Source organism: Gobio gobio (genome assembly GCF_949357685.1).
Source record: "Gobio gobio genome assembly, chromosome: 25".
Lineage (NCBI taxonomy): Eukaryota > Metazoa > Chordata > Actinopteri > Cypriniformes > Gobionidae > Gobio > Gobio gobio.
The window spans coordinates 37359026-37378886 of NC_137121.1; the positions used below are offsets into that span (position 1 = coordinate 37359026).

The window sequence follows — 19861 nt, forward strand, 5'->3', positions numbered from 1 at the left end:
GCAGTTTGACATGTGATCCGAATCATGATTCGACTCACTGATTCATAACACTTCGAAGCTTCATGAGGCCGTGTTTTGAAATCGTCATCACTATATAAGTCGTTATTTAGGGTTTTTTGCGCACAAAACCTATTCTCGTCTCTCCATAAAGTTATTGTAGAACCACTGTAGTGAGATGGACTTTGTAACTTTAGTCTTTAGTGTCTTTTAAGGGTCTTGAGAGTGTAAAGTGCATTGAGCCAATGGAGGCCTTTCAGAGCATCAGATTTACACTAAAATATCTTCATTTGTGTCTGAAGATGAACGGAGGTCTGACGGGTGTCCAACCACATGAGGGTCAGTCATTAATGACAAAATTTACATTTTTGGGTGAACTAACCCTTTAATAATAATAATACATTCAGTAAAGTTTAATTTACAAGCTTTATCAGCATTTAATTTTTATCCTCGTCAAGCATAATAGTTCACATCTCTTGTGGGAAAAATCATTTTTTCATTAATAAATATATATATTTAAGTGACAATATGTGATTTATTACAAGGCACACTAAAGCTGGGAGATACTGTTAGAGGGTTAAAATGATTCTGAGTTGAGTTAGCTATAAATATGAAGCCTGGCTCCGCCCTCCTGCGTATTTCTGCTCAATTTTCATTTTCCTTCAGTTCTCCGTCTGGGTTTGCAGTATATTTGCTGGTTTTCTGCGAACAAATTTTAACCAGTCCAATCAGCGAACAGAGGGAGTGGCTGAGAACAATGGCGTTATGTCCTGCACTAGTTTCAGTAATGGCGGTGGAGAAAAGATGCAAGCAAAGCCATTCTATTTCTATTTCTAGCCATTCCATTCTAAAGTTTTATTTTCCAGCTCGCTCCGTTAGTGGTGAAGGAGTTGTCTAAGGCGAACGCTAGCGATGACATACATCACGACCAAACGTTAGTGATTGGTTATGGCAGATCCAGAGCGGCTCTGGGCAGATCCAATAGTTTTCAACTTCAACAGAGTTCCCGCCTTCAAGGAAGTTATCGCTTGTCAATGGAGAGTGGCCAGACTCTGAATGTACAAATGAAGGCTAATAAATATGTATTGGAAAAAAAAATAATAATAAATTGAATGAGAAAGACCTGTATATATTTTTCTGTAGCTCTGTATGTCTGCTAACAGCATTTCCACGGAAGCCAAAATATTACTGTAATCGTAACATTCACTTTCAGATTATATCTGATTGTATATTTGACACTATTTATCTGTAATGTGTGTGTGAATATGTCTTTGCTGATGGTGTTTAGGTTGCGGTGTGAACCTGGGCATGAGAGGGCTGGAGTCACTGGGGATCTTCATCTACAGAACCGCCACAGCCCTGGACCAGAACGACGTGTTCGAGGCGCTCTCGGCCAAAATCCAGCACTCCAGACACGTGGCAGAGACCTTCAGGAAGAGCGGACTGGCCTCGGCCATGTTTGAATGACCCTGCGTGTGTTGTGAGGGAGGTTATATACATAATGCTTACATATAATGATCAATATCGTGATCGTTTGGGGATGTTGAATATTCACTGCACATTGGAGTGACCAAACGTTTATGTATTTGCATTTAATTTGTGAAAAGACTACATTTATTTGTGTAATATGGAAGCTTGTTTCTGCCAGAGAGTTAAAAAATGTGAATGGCAATTGCGAGTTTTTATCCCACAATTTTGAGAAATAATATAAAATATATAAACGTGCAATTCTGAGAGATAAAAAGTTGCAATTGCTTTTTTTATTCCATGTGTAACGGAGGCCAGCTAGTAGTTGCTCTGCGAGTAAACCTCACTCCTCTGATCTCAAGAGACGCTCTAGCGACTGACACTAGAGGTTGCAACCTTTAGCCTCCTTATTAGAGCGTCCGACTCTAATGCCGGCAGACCCGGGTTCGAGTCCCGCTTGGAGCGGGTGGGTCAAACAGGAGGGGTTACATTTGTGACGTGACCTGGATGGGAGTGAGGTTTAGGGGGGTGAGTGTAACGGAGGACAGCTAGTAGTCGCTGTGTGAGTAAAACTCACTCCTCTGATCTCAAGAGACGCTGTAGCGACTGATGCTAGGGGTTGCAGCCTTTAGCCTCCTTGTTAGAGTGTCCGACTCTCATGCTGGCGGACCCAGGTTCGAGTCCCGCTTGGAGCGGGCGGTTCAAACAGGTGGAGTTACACACAGTGGAACGTCTTATGTTGCGTATGCAACCCGGTTCCCTGAGAAGGGGACCTTCGGCGCTGTGTCTTGGTTTTGACACTATGGGGAGCGTCCTCGGAGTGGCCGTGTCTGAGCCTGACTATAGGAAAGTTAATCTCCAGAGACCCGTTATGGACAGCACTGCGCCTAAGTGAGCAACAAATAAGAGGGACGCCATTTTTCAGGCAGTCTACCTCTACTCTCGTTGGGGACTTTATCCATCCTGGTTTTCTTTCTCTTACAGCCACCTCCCTGAGGTCTTCCTCTTCTTTGCAGCGCTCCACTTCTGCTCCCTACTAATGCACGAGTGGCCATGCTGGCTTTCTGACCCTGTCTCCAGGTTTTTCGGGGGACAGGTCAGAAGGTTTAGAAGAGGACGTGGAGGGTTCAGGAAGTGACTCGAACCTTCTTTGGGATGTACTTCTGCTCTCCTCACCACTGCCTCAACAGAGGTGCCAAAGAGTCCAGAGGGCGAGGTAGGGCATCAAGGATAAAAGTTGTTGTTTTTGATTCGCGACGGATTAAGCCACAGGTGCCTCTCTGTGACCATCATCGCTGTTATCGAATTTACTGATGGCAGTGGCCGTCTGCTTGGTGGCCTGGAGCAGTTCAGCAACCGCCTCAGGTAACAATCCCTGCCCCTGGTCCAAGACCCTAAGCAGGTTGGCTTGGTATGTCTGCAAATCCTCCATAGTGTGTATGCCTTACCTATGACCTGCGAGGTGGTCTGACATGGCCAGTAAGACCGGAGCCCTCATGAGGATGCCTCACGCTGTCAGCATCTCTTCCTCACAGGGAATCTTCACACACTCCTGCTCACATAATGCCTCCTTTGAATGTTTTGAACGGGAAAAATGTGTGCCGAGTACGGGGTTGAGCTTGTCCAATCAGCTGTGAGCGACTTCCCACTTCAAGTCAAATCAACCTAAGCGTGGTACGAGGCATTACATCAAGCAACTCCCCACACGCGGGGCTGACAGAGGAAGTAGGCTCAGTAATTTCACTATTATGCCCTACTCCCCACCGCCAGCAACATGCTCTCCGCTAGTTTGGAAGAAACCGCAGAGCTGGCTTCCAAATCCAGCAGATCGCCTGAAATGGCAAGAGGAGATTGGGAAATGGACACCCTCTCTCCCAACTCAACTGCGAGCTCCATGAACAGAGCCGTCCGAACCGCAGTGTGCAGACGCTTGTTCCTCTTCCCTCGAGAACTGAACGCACGTGCTCTGCTCCAAGACAGATTACACAGAGCTTGTGCAGGTCCTCCAGTGTCATAGAGCAAGGAGACGGAGGAACACACTTCCTGAAAAACTTGTTCTTCATTGCCACACGCTACAAACAAATGGCTCCTGAAGACAACAAAGCTGAGGATGTGTAACTTGGGCACGGGTGCTCCTGAAGTCGTTGAATGACTTCAGATTTATTTAAGTCATCATTTATGTAATTCAAGTCGAGTCGACGTCGTCTAGTCACTGATAAAGAAATAAGCCTGAACCTCGAGCTGAGACTTGCCGTATGGCACTGCGCTGCCCACGAGGCTATTGCTCCTTCATTACAGCTTATTCTTATCAGTTCTTTTGTCTTTGGGTCGTTATATTTCTCACAGATTTCTGCTCGTTTTAAATCAGATACACATAAAGTTACAGTAAAGAATATATTTATATGAATGCATTCATGAGCGTCTCTCTACTAATACCAGTGAAAGGAACTCTTAAAGGGTTAGTTCACCCAAAAATGAAAATTCTGTCATTAATGACTTACCGTCATGTCGTTCGACACCCGTCAGACCTCCGTTCATCTTCGGAACAGAAATGAAGATATTTTAGTGTAAATCTGATGGCTCTGAAAGGCCTCCATTGGCTCAATGGCACGTTACACTCTCAAGACCCTTAAAAGACACTAAAGACGTCGTTACAAAGTCCATCTCACTACAGTGGTTCTAAAATAACTTTATGAATCGGCGACAATAGTTTTTGTGCGCAAAAAAACCCTAAATAACGACTTACATAGTGATGACGATTTCAAAACACGGCCTCATGAAGCTTCGAAGTGTTATGAATCAGTGAGTCGAATCAGCGGTTTGAATCGGCAAATTTCAGCAGTTTGGCGGTTTGACACGCGATCCGAATCATCATTCGGCTCACTGATTCATAACGCTTCGAAGCTTCATGAGGCCGTGTTTTGAAATCGTCATCACTATATAAGTCGTTATTTAGGGTTTGTTTTGTGCACAAAAACTATTGTCGCCGATTCATAAAGTTATTGTAGAACCACTGTAGTGAGATGGACTTTGTAACTTTAGTCTTTAGTGTCTTTTAAGGGTCTTGAGAGTGTAAAGTGCATTGAGCCAATGGAGGCCTTTCAGAGCATCAGATTTACACTAAAATATCTTCATTTATGTCTGAAGATGAACGGAGGTCTGACGGGTGTCGAACGACATGAGGGTAAGTAATTAATGTCAGAATTTTCATTTTTGGGTGAACTAACCCTTTAATGCTTCACCAAGACATTTTGGACAATTTCATGCTCCCACCTTTGTGGGACCAGTTTGGGAACGGCCCCTTCCTGTCCTAGCATGACTGACCAGTGCACAAAGCGTCTCCATAAAGACATGATGAGGAGTTTGGTGTGGACGAACTCGAGTCCTGACCTCAACCCGATAGAACAGCTTTGGGATGAATTAGAGCGGAGACTGAGAGCCAGGCCTTCTCATCCAACATCACAGATGAAGAATCCCCATAAACACACTCCTAAACCTTGAGGAAAGCCTTCCCAGAAGAGCTGAAGCTGTTAGAGCTGCAAAGGGCGGCCGACTCCATATTAAACCCTACGGATTAGGAATGTAAAGGCAGGCGTCACAACATTTTTGGCAATAGTGTCTTGTGGAGCGCATAAAGCTTAAAGCACATGACAGAGCATTAAAGTCGACTAGTCTGTGCAACCCCCAGCTCAGACACCGGTCACTTCGAGGGCGTTCCCCATACCGCCAACACTAAGACGTAACGTCAAAGTTCCACATCGAAAGGGAAAAAAGCTCCCATAATGTAATGTGATGGTAAGATTGGTGCATTTGTGTTGTGTGAGTGGAGCAAACCCCTTGGCACAAAATAAGACCTGGAGATCAATTCAGCATAGAATCAACAGTCCAAGAGAAAACTTAAGACACATAAATATTTGGACACTTCTAAGAGTATAAAGCCACTGCGTTAGATAACACACTCTCATATTCAGTGTTGGCCTGAATCTGGGCTCGCGGTCGGTCCAGTGTGAGCAGTGTTTCTCAGAGACCTTCAGTGCCTGTGAGTCTGGACACATGAAGCTCACTGACTCTTCTACAGGACAAACATGCGCATGACAGCAAAAATACAAGCAGTAGTTTTTAATTCACGCTTCTGTGAATCACAAACAGACACTGGAATGACATAAAACACACTGATCAACACACACACACACACACACACACACACACACACACACACACACACACACACACACACACACACACACACAAAAGGAATGACTCGTCAGGTCAGTAGAAACAAAGTGCCTGCCAGAAACTACAAGCACCACATGTTGCATACATACAAACATGAAGATGGCTATTTATTTTGTAATATTTGTGAATTAAATAAAGTGTTTGCCTTATGATTATGTGCATTCTTTCTTACTTTAGTATGCTCAGGCTCAATGTGTGCACAAGCGTGTTACAGCACTGAGGTGATGATGACCTCTAGTGGACACAAGCCTAATGTGAAGATTTCACAAACATGGGTTCATGAGGAACTGCAGGAGGGTTGGGCGTTGATGAAAAAAGTACAATTAAAATGAAATCAAATAAACTGGCTTGGTTTGAAAGAAAAAACAAGATTTGTTCAGTTGTCATGTGACCATTTAATGACACCCGAGAACTGTAAACATGAATGTGAGGAATTATTTAAGTATTTTGAGCTATCATTTTCATTTTTAGTGTTTTTGTTATGTGCTTTTTAGTATTTCCAATTAGTTCTCATTTGATTTTTATTACAGTTTTAGTACTTTAACCTAAACTTTAATTCAAAGTTTTGCATGTAATACTGATATTTTCAATGTTTTTATTTTAATCTCAGGGTGTCCGGACTGTATTAAATCTATTATATGGAATAGTTTGGTTTCTTCTGCTCATTGTAAAACATAATTTTTTAATGATTGAAGAATATCCAAACTCCTCAGTAACTTCACAGCTCAATTACAGTCATCTCTGAGTCTGAAGCGTGTCCTTCATAACTTGCTCAGTCTGTGGTTAAGAAAGTCTTTAAACCCAGACGCCGGATCTGTCAAGTCAAAGCCGACCTCAAACTCAGGCTTCTTCCCGAGGGCCAGAACCGCGACCGTTATGGCCAGAGCGGCCGTCAGACCCCAGATGTGATGGATGTTTTCGGTGCGGGGGTCCGTGTACATGAAACTATGGGTGGGGCCGAAGACGCTGGGCACAGGATAGCAGGAGTGATCCGCCTCTTTAGTGAAGAACTCCAGTGGAAGAGTGAAGACCTCGCTGACTTCATCTGCATTCGGGTCGGCTTCGAAGGAGCTCTCGATGAAAGCCACGACCGGAGTGATCAGGAGACCGGCCTGTGGAAAGGGTTCAGCCATTACAGTCGGACACAAGTCACAATAAAAATCATCCTCATGAACTGTAAATGTGAGCGAACCTTGTGTAGGATGGGGAAGAGTTTGCAGATGACCTCCACTGTGTGTGAAGGAAGGCCGATCTCCTCCTGAGCTTCTCTCAGAGCCGTGTGTGTTTCGTCTGTGTCGCTGGACTCGGACTTTCCTCCAGGGAAACACACTTCTCCTGCGTGCTGTTTGAGCTGAGAGAGCCGAGAGGATTCGTCAAGAACGCTCCCTCACGGGTCAAAGGACACCTCACCTAAAACCTGTATTCATTTCTTTATTCTGCTGAGCACAAAAGAAGATATTTTGAAGGCCCATTGACTTCTATGGTGTTTTTTCCGCCATACTATGGGTTTGGTTACTCACATTCTTCAAACACCTTCAGCAGAACAAAGAAACTCATACCGGTTTGGAACAACTTTTTTGTGGGGAATTTTCATTTTTAGGTGAACTAACCCTTTAAGAAGACTTCTTATGGAAATAACAGACTTTAAAAGACTGCTGTTCAAAAGTTTTTGATCTGTAAGATTTGTAAAGTTTGTAGGAGTCTCTTCGGCTCACCAAGGATGCATTTATTTGATTAAAAATACAAAAAACGCAATATGTTCAAATAAAGAATATTCAAATAGAAGTTCAAAAGAACAGTATTTATCTGAAATATAAAGCTTTTGCAAAATTGCAAATTTGGGGTCAGTAAGAATGTATTTTTTAACATACAGCAATTAATAGAAGGATCAATAATCAGGAAGGACACATTAAATTGACAATAAAGACATTTATAATGTACAAAAAGATTATATTTCAGATAAATGCTGTTCTTTTTAACTTTCTATTCATCAAAAAAATCCAGATTTTTTTTTTTTACACAACTATTTTCAACACTGATGATAATCATAAAGCACCAAATCCTCATATTATAATGATTTGTGAAGGGTCATGTGACACTGAAGACTGGAGTAATGATGCTTTGATCACAGGAATAAATTACACTTTACTATATGTTCACATAGAAAACAGTTATTTTACATTGTAATAATATTTCACAATATTATTATTATTATTTACATTTATTAATAAAATAGATGCAGCCTTGGTGAGCATCAAAAACGTGTGTACTTAACTGAACATAATTAATGTATAAACTCTTATCTGTTTTCAAACACTTGCAATGTTAATATTATAGTTTAAATGTGCATTAAATGTCATTAGCTGAACTGTAGAGTGCTTAAATACAGCTTTATATGACTATTACTTCTATTGTCTTTGAAATATGCACTGACGAGCAATTATGATCAACTACAATATTTGTTTTTAATGTTGTTCTTATTAATGTTTTTAAATATATGTAATTGCACATCTCTAATGATGAAGCTGAAACTTTAAAAGTAATATCAAGTAACACTTCAAACTATAATCAAGTACTAATTCATGTGCTTTAGTGTGTTAGTTAACACTGAAATAAGCGTTTAAAATGAGTTTAACTTGTACATTTAATCTGATATTGCTACAAAGTGCAGTTTTAAAAGTCCTAAAGGTGTGCATGGATGATAATGAGCCATCAGTGATGAGAGAAGAGCCGGCTCACGTGGACCGAGCGCACGGTCAGCAGCACGCGCAGCTCCCCGTCCCGCAGCAGAAGCGGGATCAGCACCGACGCTTTGGGAACGGCCGGGACGCGGGGAAACGCGTCGCCACTGTCGTGTTTCTTTAATGACGCGATCGTCTTCTCCTTGAGATCCATCGCGGCGGAGTACGGGCACCCGTCAGGACACTTTCACTTTACGCTTCCGCTTACCTCAGCGTTTCCCATAATGCTCCTCTGGGCTCTTGGGTCAGATCGAGCTCAGTGTGTGAAACCGTCGCTGGATAACAGACGGGAATAGAACAAGCGGTTAGACGAGTTAAACATTGACGTTGACACCAAGGACGGGGCGAAGCGGCTCGAACGGGTCAGAGAAGTTTGAATCATTTAAAGAGACAGTGTGACGGAAGATCATTACCGTGGGATCCCCCTAGTGTTTATCAACGACTTTACTGAAATTGTGGCGTTTTTATAAGACAGAAATTCAGAAAAAGAAAGTTCCCCTTGAGTACTGAACAAATTAGAAACAAACTCCTTGAAAAAAGTGATTTGTTTACCAGACTGTACATTCTCATTATTACAAATAATACATGTGTGAGGAGAAATGATGTTTGAAAGCAATCTTCCAGGATTCTAGAGCTGGTTTGTGAACATTTGAGAATTTAATTGATAATTTACTGCACTTAAAATGACAAGATAATAAGAATTTACAACGTGATCTTGTGAGAATACGTGTGTATCTTTACTTAAAGTGTGGTTCTATCACACGTTCATTTGCTTACGTTTTCATACACACTAAAACGTACAATACTGACCTATTAGGCAAACATCCTCATCAGAATAGTTAACCCTTTCACTGTCACCCCCCTTTTTGAGAATACACATGAAAATGCACTATCCAAAGACCGAAATGGGTCTTGTGCATGTAGCCCACTTGGGTCCCACCTAGTGGCAAGTGCCATCCTATATGAAATTCATGTGGGCAATTGGCATGGGGCCCTTATGGAACCCATGGACAATCCCATATAGAGTTCATTTTTCAGCCCATTTGAAAAACCCACATGGGCCCCACATATAAATGTTGACTGGGAAGAATGCTTTGGAATATAGATCAAAGTTTGGTCTCGTTTTAAAGAAGACACTCTGCAGATTATTGCAATTCAAAATATGAAAGTATGAAAACGTTATGGAAGTTTAAATTTACTGTAAATGAAAAATACTGTACTAAATATTTTTTATTTCATATAAAATATATATTTTACAAAACATGTTTTACTCTAAAATTACTATAAAATCAAAGCCATATGTCTAACCAAGTTGTGTTCCAAATTTGAAGTTGATATCACAAAAATTAAAGTGCCCATGAGATGTTGTTTAGGCGCAATACCAAAAATAGCCACCGGGTGTCATTCAAATTCCATTGATTGTTTTTTTGATGCATTTTCCTGTAAATTTCTCTCCAAATATCACTTCCATCACAAAACAGTCACCAAATATGGACCCTTGAGACTCAGACCTTTCTGACAATATGTTTTGTCATGATTGGAAAAGATTTTGATTATAAAGTAGTAAAAATAATTGTTGTAATATGAAACATGACACCGCCCACTAGGGGAGGAGCCCGCTAGAATAATTTAGAGTAACGTTTCCATGGTATCACAATGTCCGATTTCAAAACGGTTTTCACAGGATGGATTTTGAGTTTGTAAGCTTTCAAATGATACCTAATTTATGATAATTACCTAAATATATGATACAAAAAAGGCGTTAAAAAAAAGAGCACCAGGCGTCCTGCCTGTGGGACGGTGAAAGATATTAAAGTATCTTCAGTCTTACCACCACGATCCTTTTGTCAATAAACTCCCTGCATAACGATATCCTGTGTGTTCTGAGGTATACAATTATGGGGTACATGAATAAAAAAAAAATTATGTGTAAATATGAAATATTCTAATAAATTAAGAACTGTCAATTTTCAATCCATGGTGACTTAAAGTGCAAATCCCCAAGCGCCGACTTAAATAACAAACTGGTTTAGCACAGAGAAAAATATCTCTGCTAAATAATGTGAAATGTACATAAGTATCAGTATAAACTTAATTTTCTTTGAATTGAAAAGGTAAAATATGAGAATCTGTCAGGTTATGATTGATATCTTTATGTTTTTGTTACCATGTTTCTGTTCCTTGTGTATCATTTTAGTTGAACTTTAATTACTCTCTGTTAGTTACCGATTAGCCCCGCCTCATCCTCCCTGCCTGGAGAACCCCACAGCTACAGGAAGAGCTTCCGCCATGAACCTAACAACAATGCCCATTACCTGACGCTCCCAAAGAAACTCCGGCACAGGCTCAAAGTGGCCGATGATTTAGGACTGTCCGACTCTGATGGAGGAAAGGCGACATGGGTACACACACAGGGGACTCATGTGGTGCGGCTTCTTTGAGCTGGGCTGACCAAAGCAACCCGGCTCTTTTCGAAGATATTTTGTCAAACCGCCATTTATGGATGAGCTACTCGGCTCCGGGAACGAGGGCGATGCTGGCCTTCTCGACGGTTCGAAGACGAGGATGCCATCCCGGCTCTAGTATACCCCAGTAAAGTTTTATTCCTGTTCTCCGTGTGTGGCTTATCTCCCTATGGCTTAATCTATCTGGTCTCCCCAATAGTGAAAAGCAGTGAACCGCTGGAACGCAGGTTGAGTCTGGCAATGCTCGCTTTGGTCCTGCTGTCGCTTTAATGCAACAGCGCTACGATGACAAGAATAGGGAGTGCGAGGCTTTCAAACTTTGCCTTCCTAGAAAGCCTGTGCCGCTCCAGATGCCCTCTATGCGGCCCCCTAACTCCCCTGCTACCAGATACCATTTCCACAGTGTAGACAGGGCTATTAAATCAGCTTCGTATTCGCCTGATCAAAAGACAAAGGCTATCTGTCGGCGAGGTCAGCCCCCCCTCGCCAGCGGGTGCCCACCTCAAGTGTGCACAAGCTTTACTGCTCCCCGGGTTTCCCAGTGTGTGTTTCCCCATTTCGAAAGGGAAGTTAGTGAGGAAAAGTGCACAAGCAATGTTGCCACACAGCTCTCACAAATTTAATAAAGTCAAGTCAAGTCAACTTTATTTATATAGCCCTTTAAAAATGTAGATTGTTTCAAAGCAGCTTTACAGTGTTAAACAGGAAAATAATGCAGCATAATTTTATTCAGCTGTGTAGCCATTCTGGAAAAAACGCTGATGTCATCAGTTCATTTCAATTACCATACAGTGACAGTGTGGGCTTTAGATCAATAATTCGATCAGTAATTTAGTTTAAATGGTTAATTTAGTTTATTAATTAGATTTATTTCAATGTTTAGTTGAAAAATTGAGTGTCCCCAACTGAGCACGCCAAGCCAGAGGCAACAGTGGCAAGGAATTGGATTAAAAGGATTGTGCCCCGGTGTTCCCCAAAACACAAATAAATCTAAAAATTCAAACAAATAGTATGAATTTCGTTAATAAGAAAGAACATCTCTCAGCAACCACATGTCACCCCTAAGTTGTCCACTAGATGGCGTTTGTATCACAACTGAACGATGCAGCTGAATTAGCAGCCCTAAGCAATTCTCCAGTGACTGTGGGAACTCTCACAAACCCCCATGTTTTAGCTGAGTTATTTTTTTCTCACACAGGAGAGAGCTTCGCTCACATTCTGAAAGATGAGATCTCAAGAAGGGGGAGGTGCGAGTGGTACCCCGGCATCAGTGCCATCAGGGTAGTCCCTGTTGGCGTAGTGTGTTACTGATGGTAGCCTTTGTTACTTTGGTCCCAGCTCTCTGCAGGTCTTTCACTAGGTCCCCCCATGTGGTTCTGGGATTTTTGCTCACCGTTCTTGTGATCCTTTTGACCCCACGGGGTGAGATCTTGCGTGGAGCCCCAGATCAAGGGAGATTATCAGTGGTCTTGTATGTCTTCCATTTTCTAATAATTGCTCCCACAGTTGATTTCTTCACACCAAGCTGCTTACCGATTGCAGATTCAGTCTTCCCAGCCTGGTGCAGGTCTACAGTTTTGTTTCTGGTGTCCTTTGACAGCTCTTTGGTCTTGGCCATAGTGGAGTTTGGAGTTTGACTGTTTGAGGTTGTGGACAGGTGTCTTTTATACTGATAACCAGTTCAAACAGGTGCCATTAATACAGGTAATGAGTGGAGGACAGAAGAGCATCTTAAAGAAGAAGTTACAGGTCTGTGAAAGCCAGAAATCTTGATAAACCAAATACTTATTTTCCACCATATATATATATTTTCGAGAAATAATGGCAACGGGAGTCTCTGAGGACACATCTGAGCAACCTTATCAATTTGAACCGGAGTCGGACCAGGAACAGATGACGAACCCATCGAAGTTCGAACAGGACGTTTCTGAATGGTTGGTTAACGTCATGTCACTTTGATCTATCTTTGTACTGGCAGAGTAGTGTAGTTGCTGTGTTTACTGATGTGTTAGTTCATTGACAGATTGATGTTATGTTAAAAGATTTTTTTTTTTTTTTACATTACTTCTTAATCAGTAACAGACACCGTTATAAACCATCTACAAAAGTAAGCTTAGTGTAGTGTTACCACGTTAACTTTATCACCCGAGTACACAGTTTGTAATAACAAACATAACGCGTTGTTCATTATAAACGTGGGATTATGAATTATATTGAGAACGTCATACACAGAAAGCATGCCGTAATGTAACTTACCCTGTAAACTTTAGCCTCATTCATCGTGAAGCATGCAAGTGATTTGCAAAGATTAACATAAAGGTTAATAAAACGTTACACTCACATCTTCCTGAGGTGCAGCAGGAACACGATCCTTTTTTCAAGAGCAGCTTATTAGCAAAACCTGCTTTATACTGACGCTCGTTTATAAAGCAGTCTGCTGAGAAATGATTGCAAACATTGACGTTGATCGGGGGGAATATTCCCTTCTAAAACAAAACTCAGCAGCCACTGGGTCTTCAGCGGTTCGGATTTAGGAACATCAAAATGACAGCTGTGTTCGTTATTACACCCAACAACACAACACCACAATCGCTTAGACGCCATTCTGCTCCAGAGTATCAACAATGGCGGACTGATGACAGCTCGCTCAGGGCGGGTCTGTGTTGAAACGCTGCTGTCAATCAACAATCTTACACCGTGTAACGTCACACGATCAGACGGCTTGATTTGAGACAGGGGAAAATATATAAGGAGATTAAAAAAAAACACTGGATGTATTTTTATCATTATAGGATGGTTGTGTACAGGCACTGCCAACACACATTTCCATATAATCAACTTGTAAAAGTGCATGCACCATTCTATGACCCCTTTAATGTGTGTGGATTATGCTATGATTATCTGTTTTTCTCCTGTGTGATTCTCTGTGTATATATAAAAAAATTATATATTATACCTGCGTTAATCTTTTTGTATTGTACCATATATGTTGTGACAGAATCATTATGTACACCTTATAACTATGGTCATCTTTCGAAAACATGATGTTTAAAAGCAATACATAACTGCATATTAAATGTCAATTAGCTGCTATATTGTAAAATATATTGTATAATAATAATAATTTATTATTATTTTTGTTTTGAAGTAATAATTCTTGTATGTAAATTATAAAGATTTTTACATAGTTACAGCACAGTAAAATAGCTTATTTAGTTTTAGTGTAGGTATTGGGAACATGAATTGTATTGTAAAAACATTTGTTTCTAGTCTCTTGAAGGCACTGCAGTGATGTTTTCCGGAGCACCTGTGGCCTGACTTGGATTTTCCCACATGTAAAGGGGCAGAACACATTTTCGAGCCACACGTCAGACTCAAAGTTAATCATCATCAGAGACTTCAGTGCACTCAGAAACTGAATAGGTCTCTGGTTTCAGTTAGCTTATTGTCAGTCATATCTCCAGTCTGAAATGTTTCAGAATGGCATTTATCTTGTTTGGCTTCTGTTATTGTTTGGGTTGGGCAACAGTGGAGCGTTGAAAGACCCTCATCCAGAGCTTTCAGATCAGGATCTTTTCTGGGGAGCGGATCAGTATGACTTTGCCATCATTATGCGTGCCGGAGACCTCCAGTGCTTCTGGCACTTTGCTCACTATGGTGAGCGCTTCTACTTACACTTCATGGTAAGACATTGTTCTGCATTTAAACATTCGTGTGCACTCGAATCCTTCGAATGTTCCAGCTCAGTGTGTGTGTGTGTTCAGGTCCAGCTGTTGACCGGTGTGGCCCTTGATAGACATCTGTCTGTGTTTGTTAATGCCCCGAGCGGCTTAATAGTCGGCAATGCTGATGATGCAAGTGGTCAGATTGGCTTCAGTGTTGAGGAGACTGGTGAGTCTCACAAAATAACACATTGTTTTCATAAAACATACTGAATTAACCTCAAACTAATCAATAAATAATCACGTGTATCTGTGCAGGTTTTTATCAGATGTGCTTCAGTAATTTCCACAATCGCTTTGGGAGCATGCAGGTTTTCCTAAACTTTGGTGTGTATTACGAGGGACAAGAGAACATCGAGAAACAAAAGGAAGAAGAGAAGAAAAAGAAAGAAGAAGATATGAAACAGATAAACAGTACATTATCCTTCATTGAGGTAATGAACAACTTCATCTAGCGCAACAAACACATCTTTACTGTAACGTGATCTGCTTTTAATTATGTTTCAATTTCTAATTTTTTAATCTCTATGTTAAAAACAATCTGAAATATTCAATAGATTTAGTTATTTAGCACCCGACTGAATAACTGTGCGCTGCATACAGGAGAGCAGCGTCAGGCTGCAGAAGTTTGTCTTCCACATGTGGCGTCACTACAACTACGAGCGAATGAGACGAGGAGCTGATTTCTACCTGCTTCAGTCCAACTCCACTTATGTGAACAGCTGGTCTGCCGTCCAGAGTCTCGTCATCATCACCGCTGGATTCCTGCAGCTCCGCTTCCTCAAGAGGCTGTTCAACAGCAAACCAGCAGAGGCCGACAAACCCCGCTGTTAACACACACTCAACCTGCCACTGTTCATCTCCATTATAACCTCCTCTTGAGGAGTTATTACACTCACACACAGGCGTTTCTTACACAGCAAACCAGCAGAGGCCGACAAACCCCGCTGTTAACACACACTCAACCTGCCACTGTTCATCTCCATTATAACCTGCTCTTGAGGAGTCATTATGCTGCGTTCACACCAAACGCTAATAGAGCATCAAAATCACGTCTAGTTGGACACTTGAACATTTTGAATCCATTCGTTCGTCCACAGCGAATTTATAAATAAACCACAGATTTGAGCTTTAAACAACTACATTCTCACCTCAAAAAGTCTTAAAACTACATTTTGTGACACAATATTAGTATTTTTAAATTATGCAGGGTTTCTCATCACCTCACTTCACCACGTGACAGCAGCGAGCAGGCTCCTGATTGGTTAACGCGGCGTGAATTGACAGCAAAGTAAAAAAAATTCGGGCGTCAGGCGAGAATTCGCTTCAAACGTGTGAATGCAAAAAAAGCACCACTTGCGCGTATCGCGCAAGATGCTCAATTCGCGTCAAATTCACATAATTCTTGCGAACTGGACGCGCAAATGAGGCGGAATCGCGTCCATCGCGCTGCGCAAAATGCGTCTATTACGCCACAGGACCTCCAGACACACGTCAACGCGCCTTTCCATTGACTTAAAGGGTTAGTTCACCCAAAAATTAAAATTGTGTCATTAATGACTGACCCTCATGTGGTTGGACACCCGTCAGACCTCCGTTCATCTTCAGACACAAATGAAGATATTTTAGTGTAAATCTGATGCTCTGAAAGGCCTCCATTGGCTCAATGCACGGTTCACTCTCAAGACCCTTAAAAGACACTAAAGACTAAAGTTACAAAGTCCATCTCACTACAGCGGCTCTACAATAACTTTATGAAGAGACGAGAATAGTTTTTGTGCGCAAAAAAAACCTAAATAACGATACTCGGTTACTTAACGTAACCTCGGTTCTCTCTAGAAGAGGGAACGAGTATTGCGTAAGTTCCTTACGCTACGGGAAAGTATTCTTTCTTCGAGATTTCTGAAAAACCCAAAATTATCCTTAATTTTGTAACATTGTCAACGCAGTGCGGCAGCCTGGCAGACCATAGCAGGCTATTCCAGCGTGCTATTGGCTGCTCTGCTGGCAACTGCAGCAGCCTATCGGTGAGCCCGCGTGACGTGGCGACCAATGAGGGCGCTTCGCGCCCACCTGGCTTCATTTGCCTACAGGTGGGGCGTGGCCACGTGTATATAAGCAGGGCTCACGGGCTGCATATTCGGTTTTCTTAGTTCTGAAGCGTAAAAGCCAGCGGGGCGCACGGCAAGGAACGCAATACTCGTTCCCTCTTCTAGAGAGAACCGAGGTTACGTTAAGTAACCGAGTATCGTTCTCTTACGAGAGGTTCTCTCGTATTGCGTAAGTTCCTTACGCTACGGGAACATATTGTCAACGCCGTGCGCGCCTCGCATACAGCATATGTATCCCAGGGAACCGGGGACCATAACACTGCTCGGGCAGGGTGGCCGGTAAAGAAAAAAACGGGCCACCACATATACAGACACTTCATTCGAACTGACGGGTGGTTTACGACGGGTGGTTACAACACCCTGTCCCATGAATGAGGGAACGGCACCTGCCGGTCTCCTTCAAATTCACCACACCTTGTCTCATGAATGAGGGAGCGGCAACGCCGGTCGCCTTCAAATTCACAATATCTTGTTATATGAGTGAGGTAACGGCACCGCCGGTCACCTTCAAACTCACAACAGCTCGTCTCGTAAATGAGGGAACGGCACCGCCGGTCTCCTTCAAATTCACATGAGCCTAGTACCGAACTTACTACCAGTATGTGAGCTATGTCTGCGCAGAATCACTGGGCAGAACCAACGGCCCTATTGAACTGATAACACTTTCGCCTGTAAGGCAGGAACTTCCAGATTGTAAAATCTCACGAACGTAGACGGGGAGGCCCAGCCTGCCGCCATACAGATATCGTGGATGGAAATCCCTCTGGCCCAAGCCCACGAAGAGGCCATGCCTCTGGTGGAGTGTGCTCTGACACCTAGCGGGCACTGCAGGTGTTTGGAAGCGTATGCAGTTGCAATCGCGTCCACTATCCACCTGGACAGGGTCTGTTTCGAGGAGGCGAGACCTTTAGTGCGCCCACCAAACGAAACAAATAGCTGCTCAGAACGCCTGAAGGCGGCGGAGCGTGTGACATAAACCCTCAATGCCCTGACAGGGCAGAGGAAATTGCCACCGTCCCCCTCATCGGATGCTGGCAGAGCCGAGAGGGAGATAATCTGCGCCCTGAAGGGAGTGCCGATCGCTTTGGGGACATAACCATGCCTCGGTCTGAGAATGACCTTAGAGTCATTAGGACCGAACTCCATACACGTCGGGCTCACTGAGAGCGCGTGTAGATCCCCCACGCGTTTCACTGAAGCCAGAGCTATCAGAAACGTGGTTTTCAGCGAAAGGAACCTTGGTTCCACAGTCTCGAGCGGTTCAAAGGGATGAGCCTTCAGGGCCTCTAGGACCAAGGCCAGATCCCATATAGGAACCGACGGGGGCCGCGGGGGATTCATCCGTCTGGCTCCTCTGAGGAAACGGACGATGAGCTCGTTCCTTCCTAGCGTGCTACCTAGCGTCGTCTGAGCGAACGCTGCTATAGCCGCCACATACACTTTGAGCGTGGAAGGGGACCTGCCCAATTCCAAAAGCTCTTGGAGGAAGGAGAGCACCCGCTGGACCCCACATTGCTGTGGGTCCAATCCCTTGGAAACACACCACTCAGTGAACACCGACCACTTAGAACTATATAACCGCCTCGTCGAGGGGGCTCTAGAGTGTGAAATCGTGTTCATAACCCCTTCGGGCAGGTCAACGGGTATCCGTTGGTCACCCATACATGCAGAGACCATCGCTCTGGATGGGGATGCCAAACTGAGCCTCCTGCTTGAGAGAGAAGGTCTGCTCTCAGCGGAACTGGCCAGGGGGGTGAGTGCGACAGCTTCACCAGCTCTGGGTACCAAATCTGGTTCTCCCAGCGCGGTGCTATAAGGAGCACCGGACGGCGCGTTTCCCTGATTTTCGCTATGACCTGGGGCAATAGGGAGATCGGCGGGAAAGCATACAGCGGGAGGCTGGGCCAAGTTTGGGACAGCGCATCCTCGCTTTTGGACAGAAACGTCGGGCAGCGGGCGTTCTCTTTTGTTGCAAAGAGGTCGAGCTCCGCTCTGCCGAACAGGCGCCATACCAGCTGGACTGTCTGGGGGTGCAGGGACCATTCTCCTGGGAGAATGAGGCCCCTGGACAGCTTGTCCGGGCCCACATTGAGGTGGCCCGGCACGTGCGCAGCTCTCAACGAGCGCAGCGAGCTGTGTGCCCACACGAGCAGGCGTTCTGTCAGATTGCCCAGACCTCTGGACCTGACACCGCCCTGCCGGTTCACGTAGGACACCACTGTGGTGTTGTCCGACCGGACTAACACATGGTGTCCTCGTATAAGCGGGAGAAACTGCTTGAGCGCGTTCTCTACCGCTATCATCTCCAAACAGTTTATGTGTAGGAATTTTTCCTCGCTCGACCAAAGGCCCGAGGCTGATCTGCCCTCGAAAACGGCGCCCCAACCCGTGGTGGAGGCGTCCGTCGAGATGACCTTGCGGTGTGAGATGGCTCCCATCGTCACTCCCCTCTGGTACCAGTCGGCTACTAACCAGGGCTCTAGGGCTGACACGCAGCCCTGAGTCACTCTGATCCTGAAGCCACCGGACGCCCAGGCCCTGTGAGGCACTCGGGCGTTTAACCAGCATTGCAGCGGGCGCATGCGCATTAAGCCCAGCTGGAGCACAGCTGCAGCTGAGGCCATACGTCCCAGCATCCTCTGAAACAGCTTGAGAGGTGCGATTTTGCCTGGCCGAAAGTACGCAGCCATGCGCCGAACTTGGCGCGCGCGATGGGGTGACAGGCGGGCTGACATTGCCACAGTGTCCAGATTCAAACCCAGAAATGAGGTTGATTGCGTGGGCACTAATGAGCTCTTGGTCCAATTGACCGTGAGCCCTAGGCTGTCCAGATGGCTGAGCAGCATTGCCCTGTGGGCGAGGAGCTCGGCCTCCGACTGCGCCAGGATGAGCCAATCGTCCAGATAGTTCAATACTCGCATCCCTCGATTTCTCAGAGGAGCGAGGGCCGCGTCCATGCACTTCGTAAATGTACGGGGTGCTAGTGACAGGCCGAACGGAAGGACGGTGTATTGATAAGCCTGGCCGTCGAAGGCGAATCGTAAGAATGGCCTGTGACGCGGCGTTATCTTGATTTGAAAATATGCATCTTTCAAATCTAGGGAGATTAGCCAGTCTCTCGG

At 44.1% G+C, this 19861-nt stretch overlaps 2 protein-coding genes across 2 annotated transcripts; one reads left to right on the forward strand and one right to left on the reverse strand.

Moving 5' to 3' along the window:
- Nucleotides 1–5569: 5569 nt before the first annotated feature.
- Nucleotides 5570–8775, reverse strand: LOC307121397 (peroxisomal coenzyme A diphosphatase NUDT7-like). The gene is made up of 3 exons (XM_079808986.1): nt 8440–8775; nt 6893–7051; nt 5570–6812 (listed from the first exon to the last, which is right to left on the reverse strand). The coding sequence occupies exons 1-3, from the start codon at nt 8593–8595 to the stop codon at nt 6462–6464; spliced, it is 666 nt and encodes a 221-aa protein (XP_079665112.1). The 5' UTR covers nt 8596–8775; the 3' UTR covers nt 5570–6461.
- Nucleotides 8776–10562: 1787 nt separating this feature from the next.
- LOC307121283 (transmembrane emp24 domain-containing protein 6-like) lies at nt 10563–15462 on the forward strand (the record flags this gene model as incomplete). Its single annotated transcript, XM_079808815.1, has 8 exons — nt 10563–10577; nt 10664–10843; nt 11134–11377; nt 12105–12187; nt 14386–14589; nt 14671–14797; nt 14887–15062; nt 15232–15462. The coding sequence occupies 8 exons, from the start codon at nt 10563–10565 to the stop codon at nt 15460–15462; spliced, it is 1260 nt and encodes a 419-aa protein (XP_079664941.1).
- Between the last annotated feature and the right edge of the window lie 4399 nt (nt 15463–19861).

What these genes read in the sequence shown, in the direction of transcription:
- LOC307121397 (XM_079808986.1), bottom strand. Translation starts at nt 8,595, where the DNA reads ATGGATCTCAAGGAGAAGACGATCGCGTCATTAAAGAAACACGACAGT. An exon ending in TGACCGTGCGCTCGGTCCAC is followed by an intron (nt 7,052 to 8,439) that starts GTGAGCCGGCTC and finishes CGGCTCTCTCAG; the next exon opens with CTCAAACAGCACGCAGGAGA. An exon ending in TCTTCCCCATCCTACACAAG is followed by an intron (nt 6,813 to 6,892) that starts GTTCGCTCACAT and finishes CCCTTTCCACAG; the next exon opens with GCCGGTCTCCTGATCACTCC.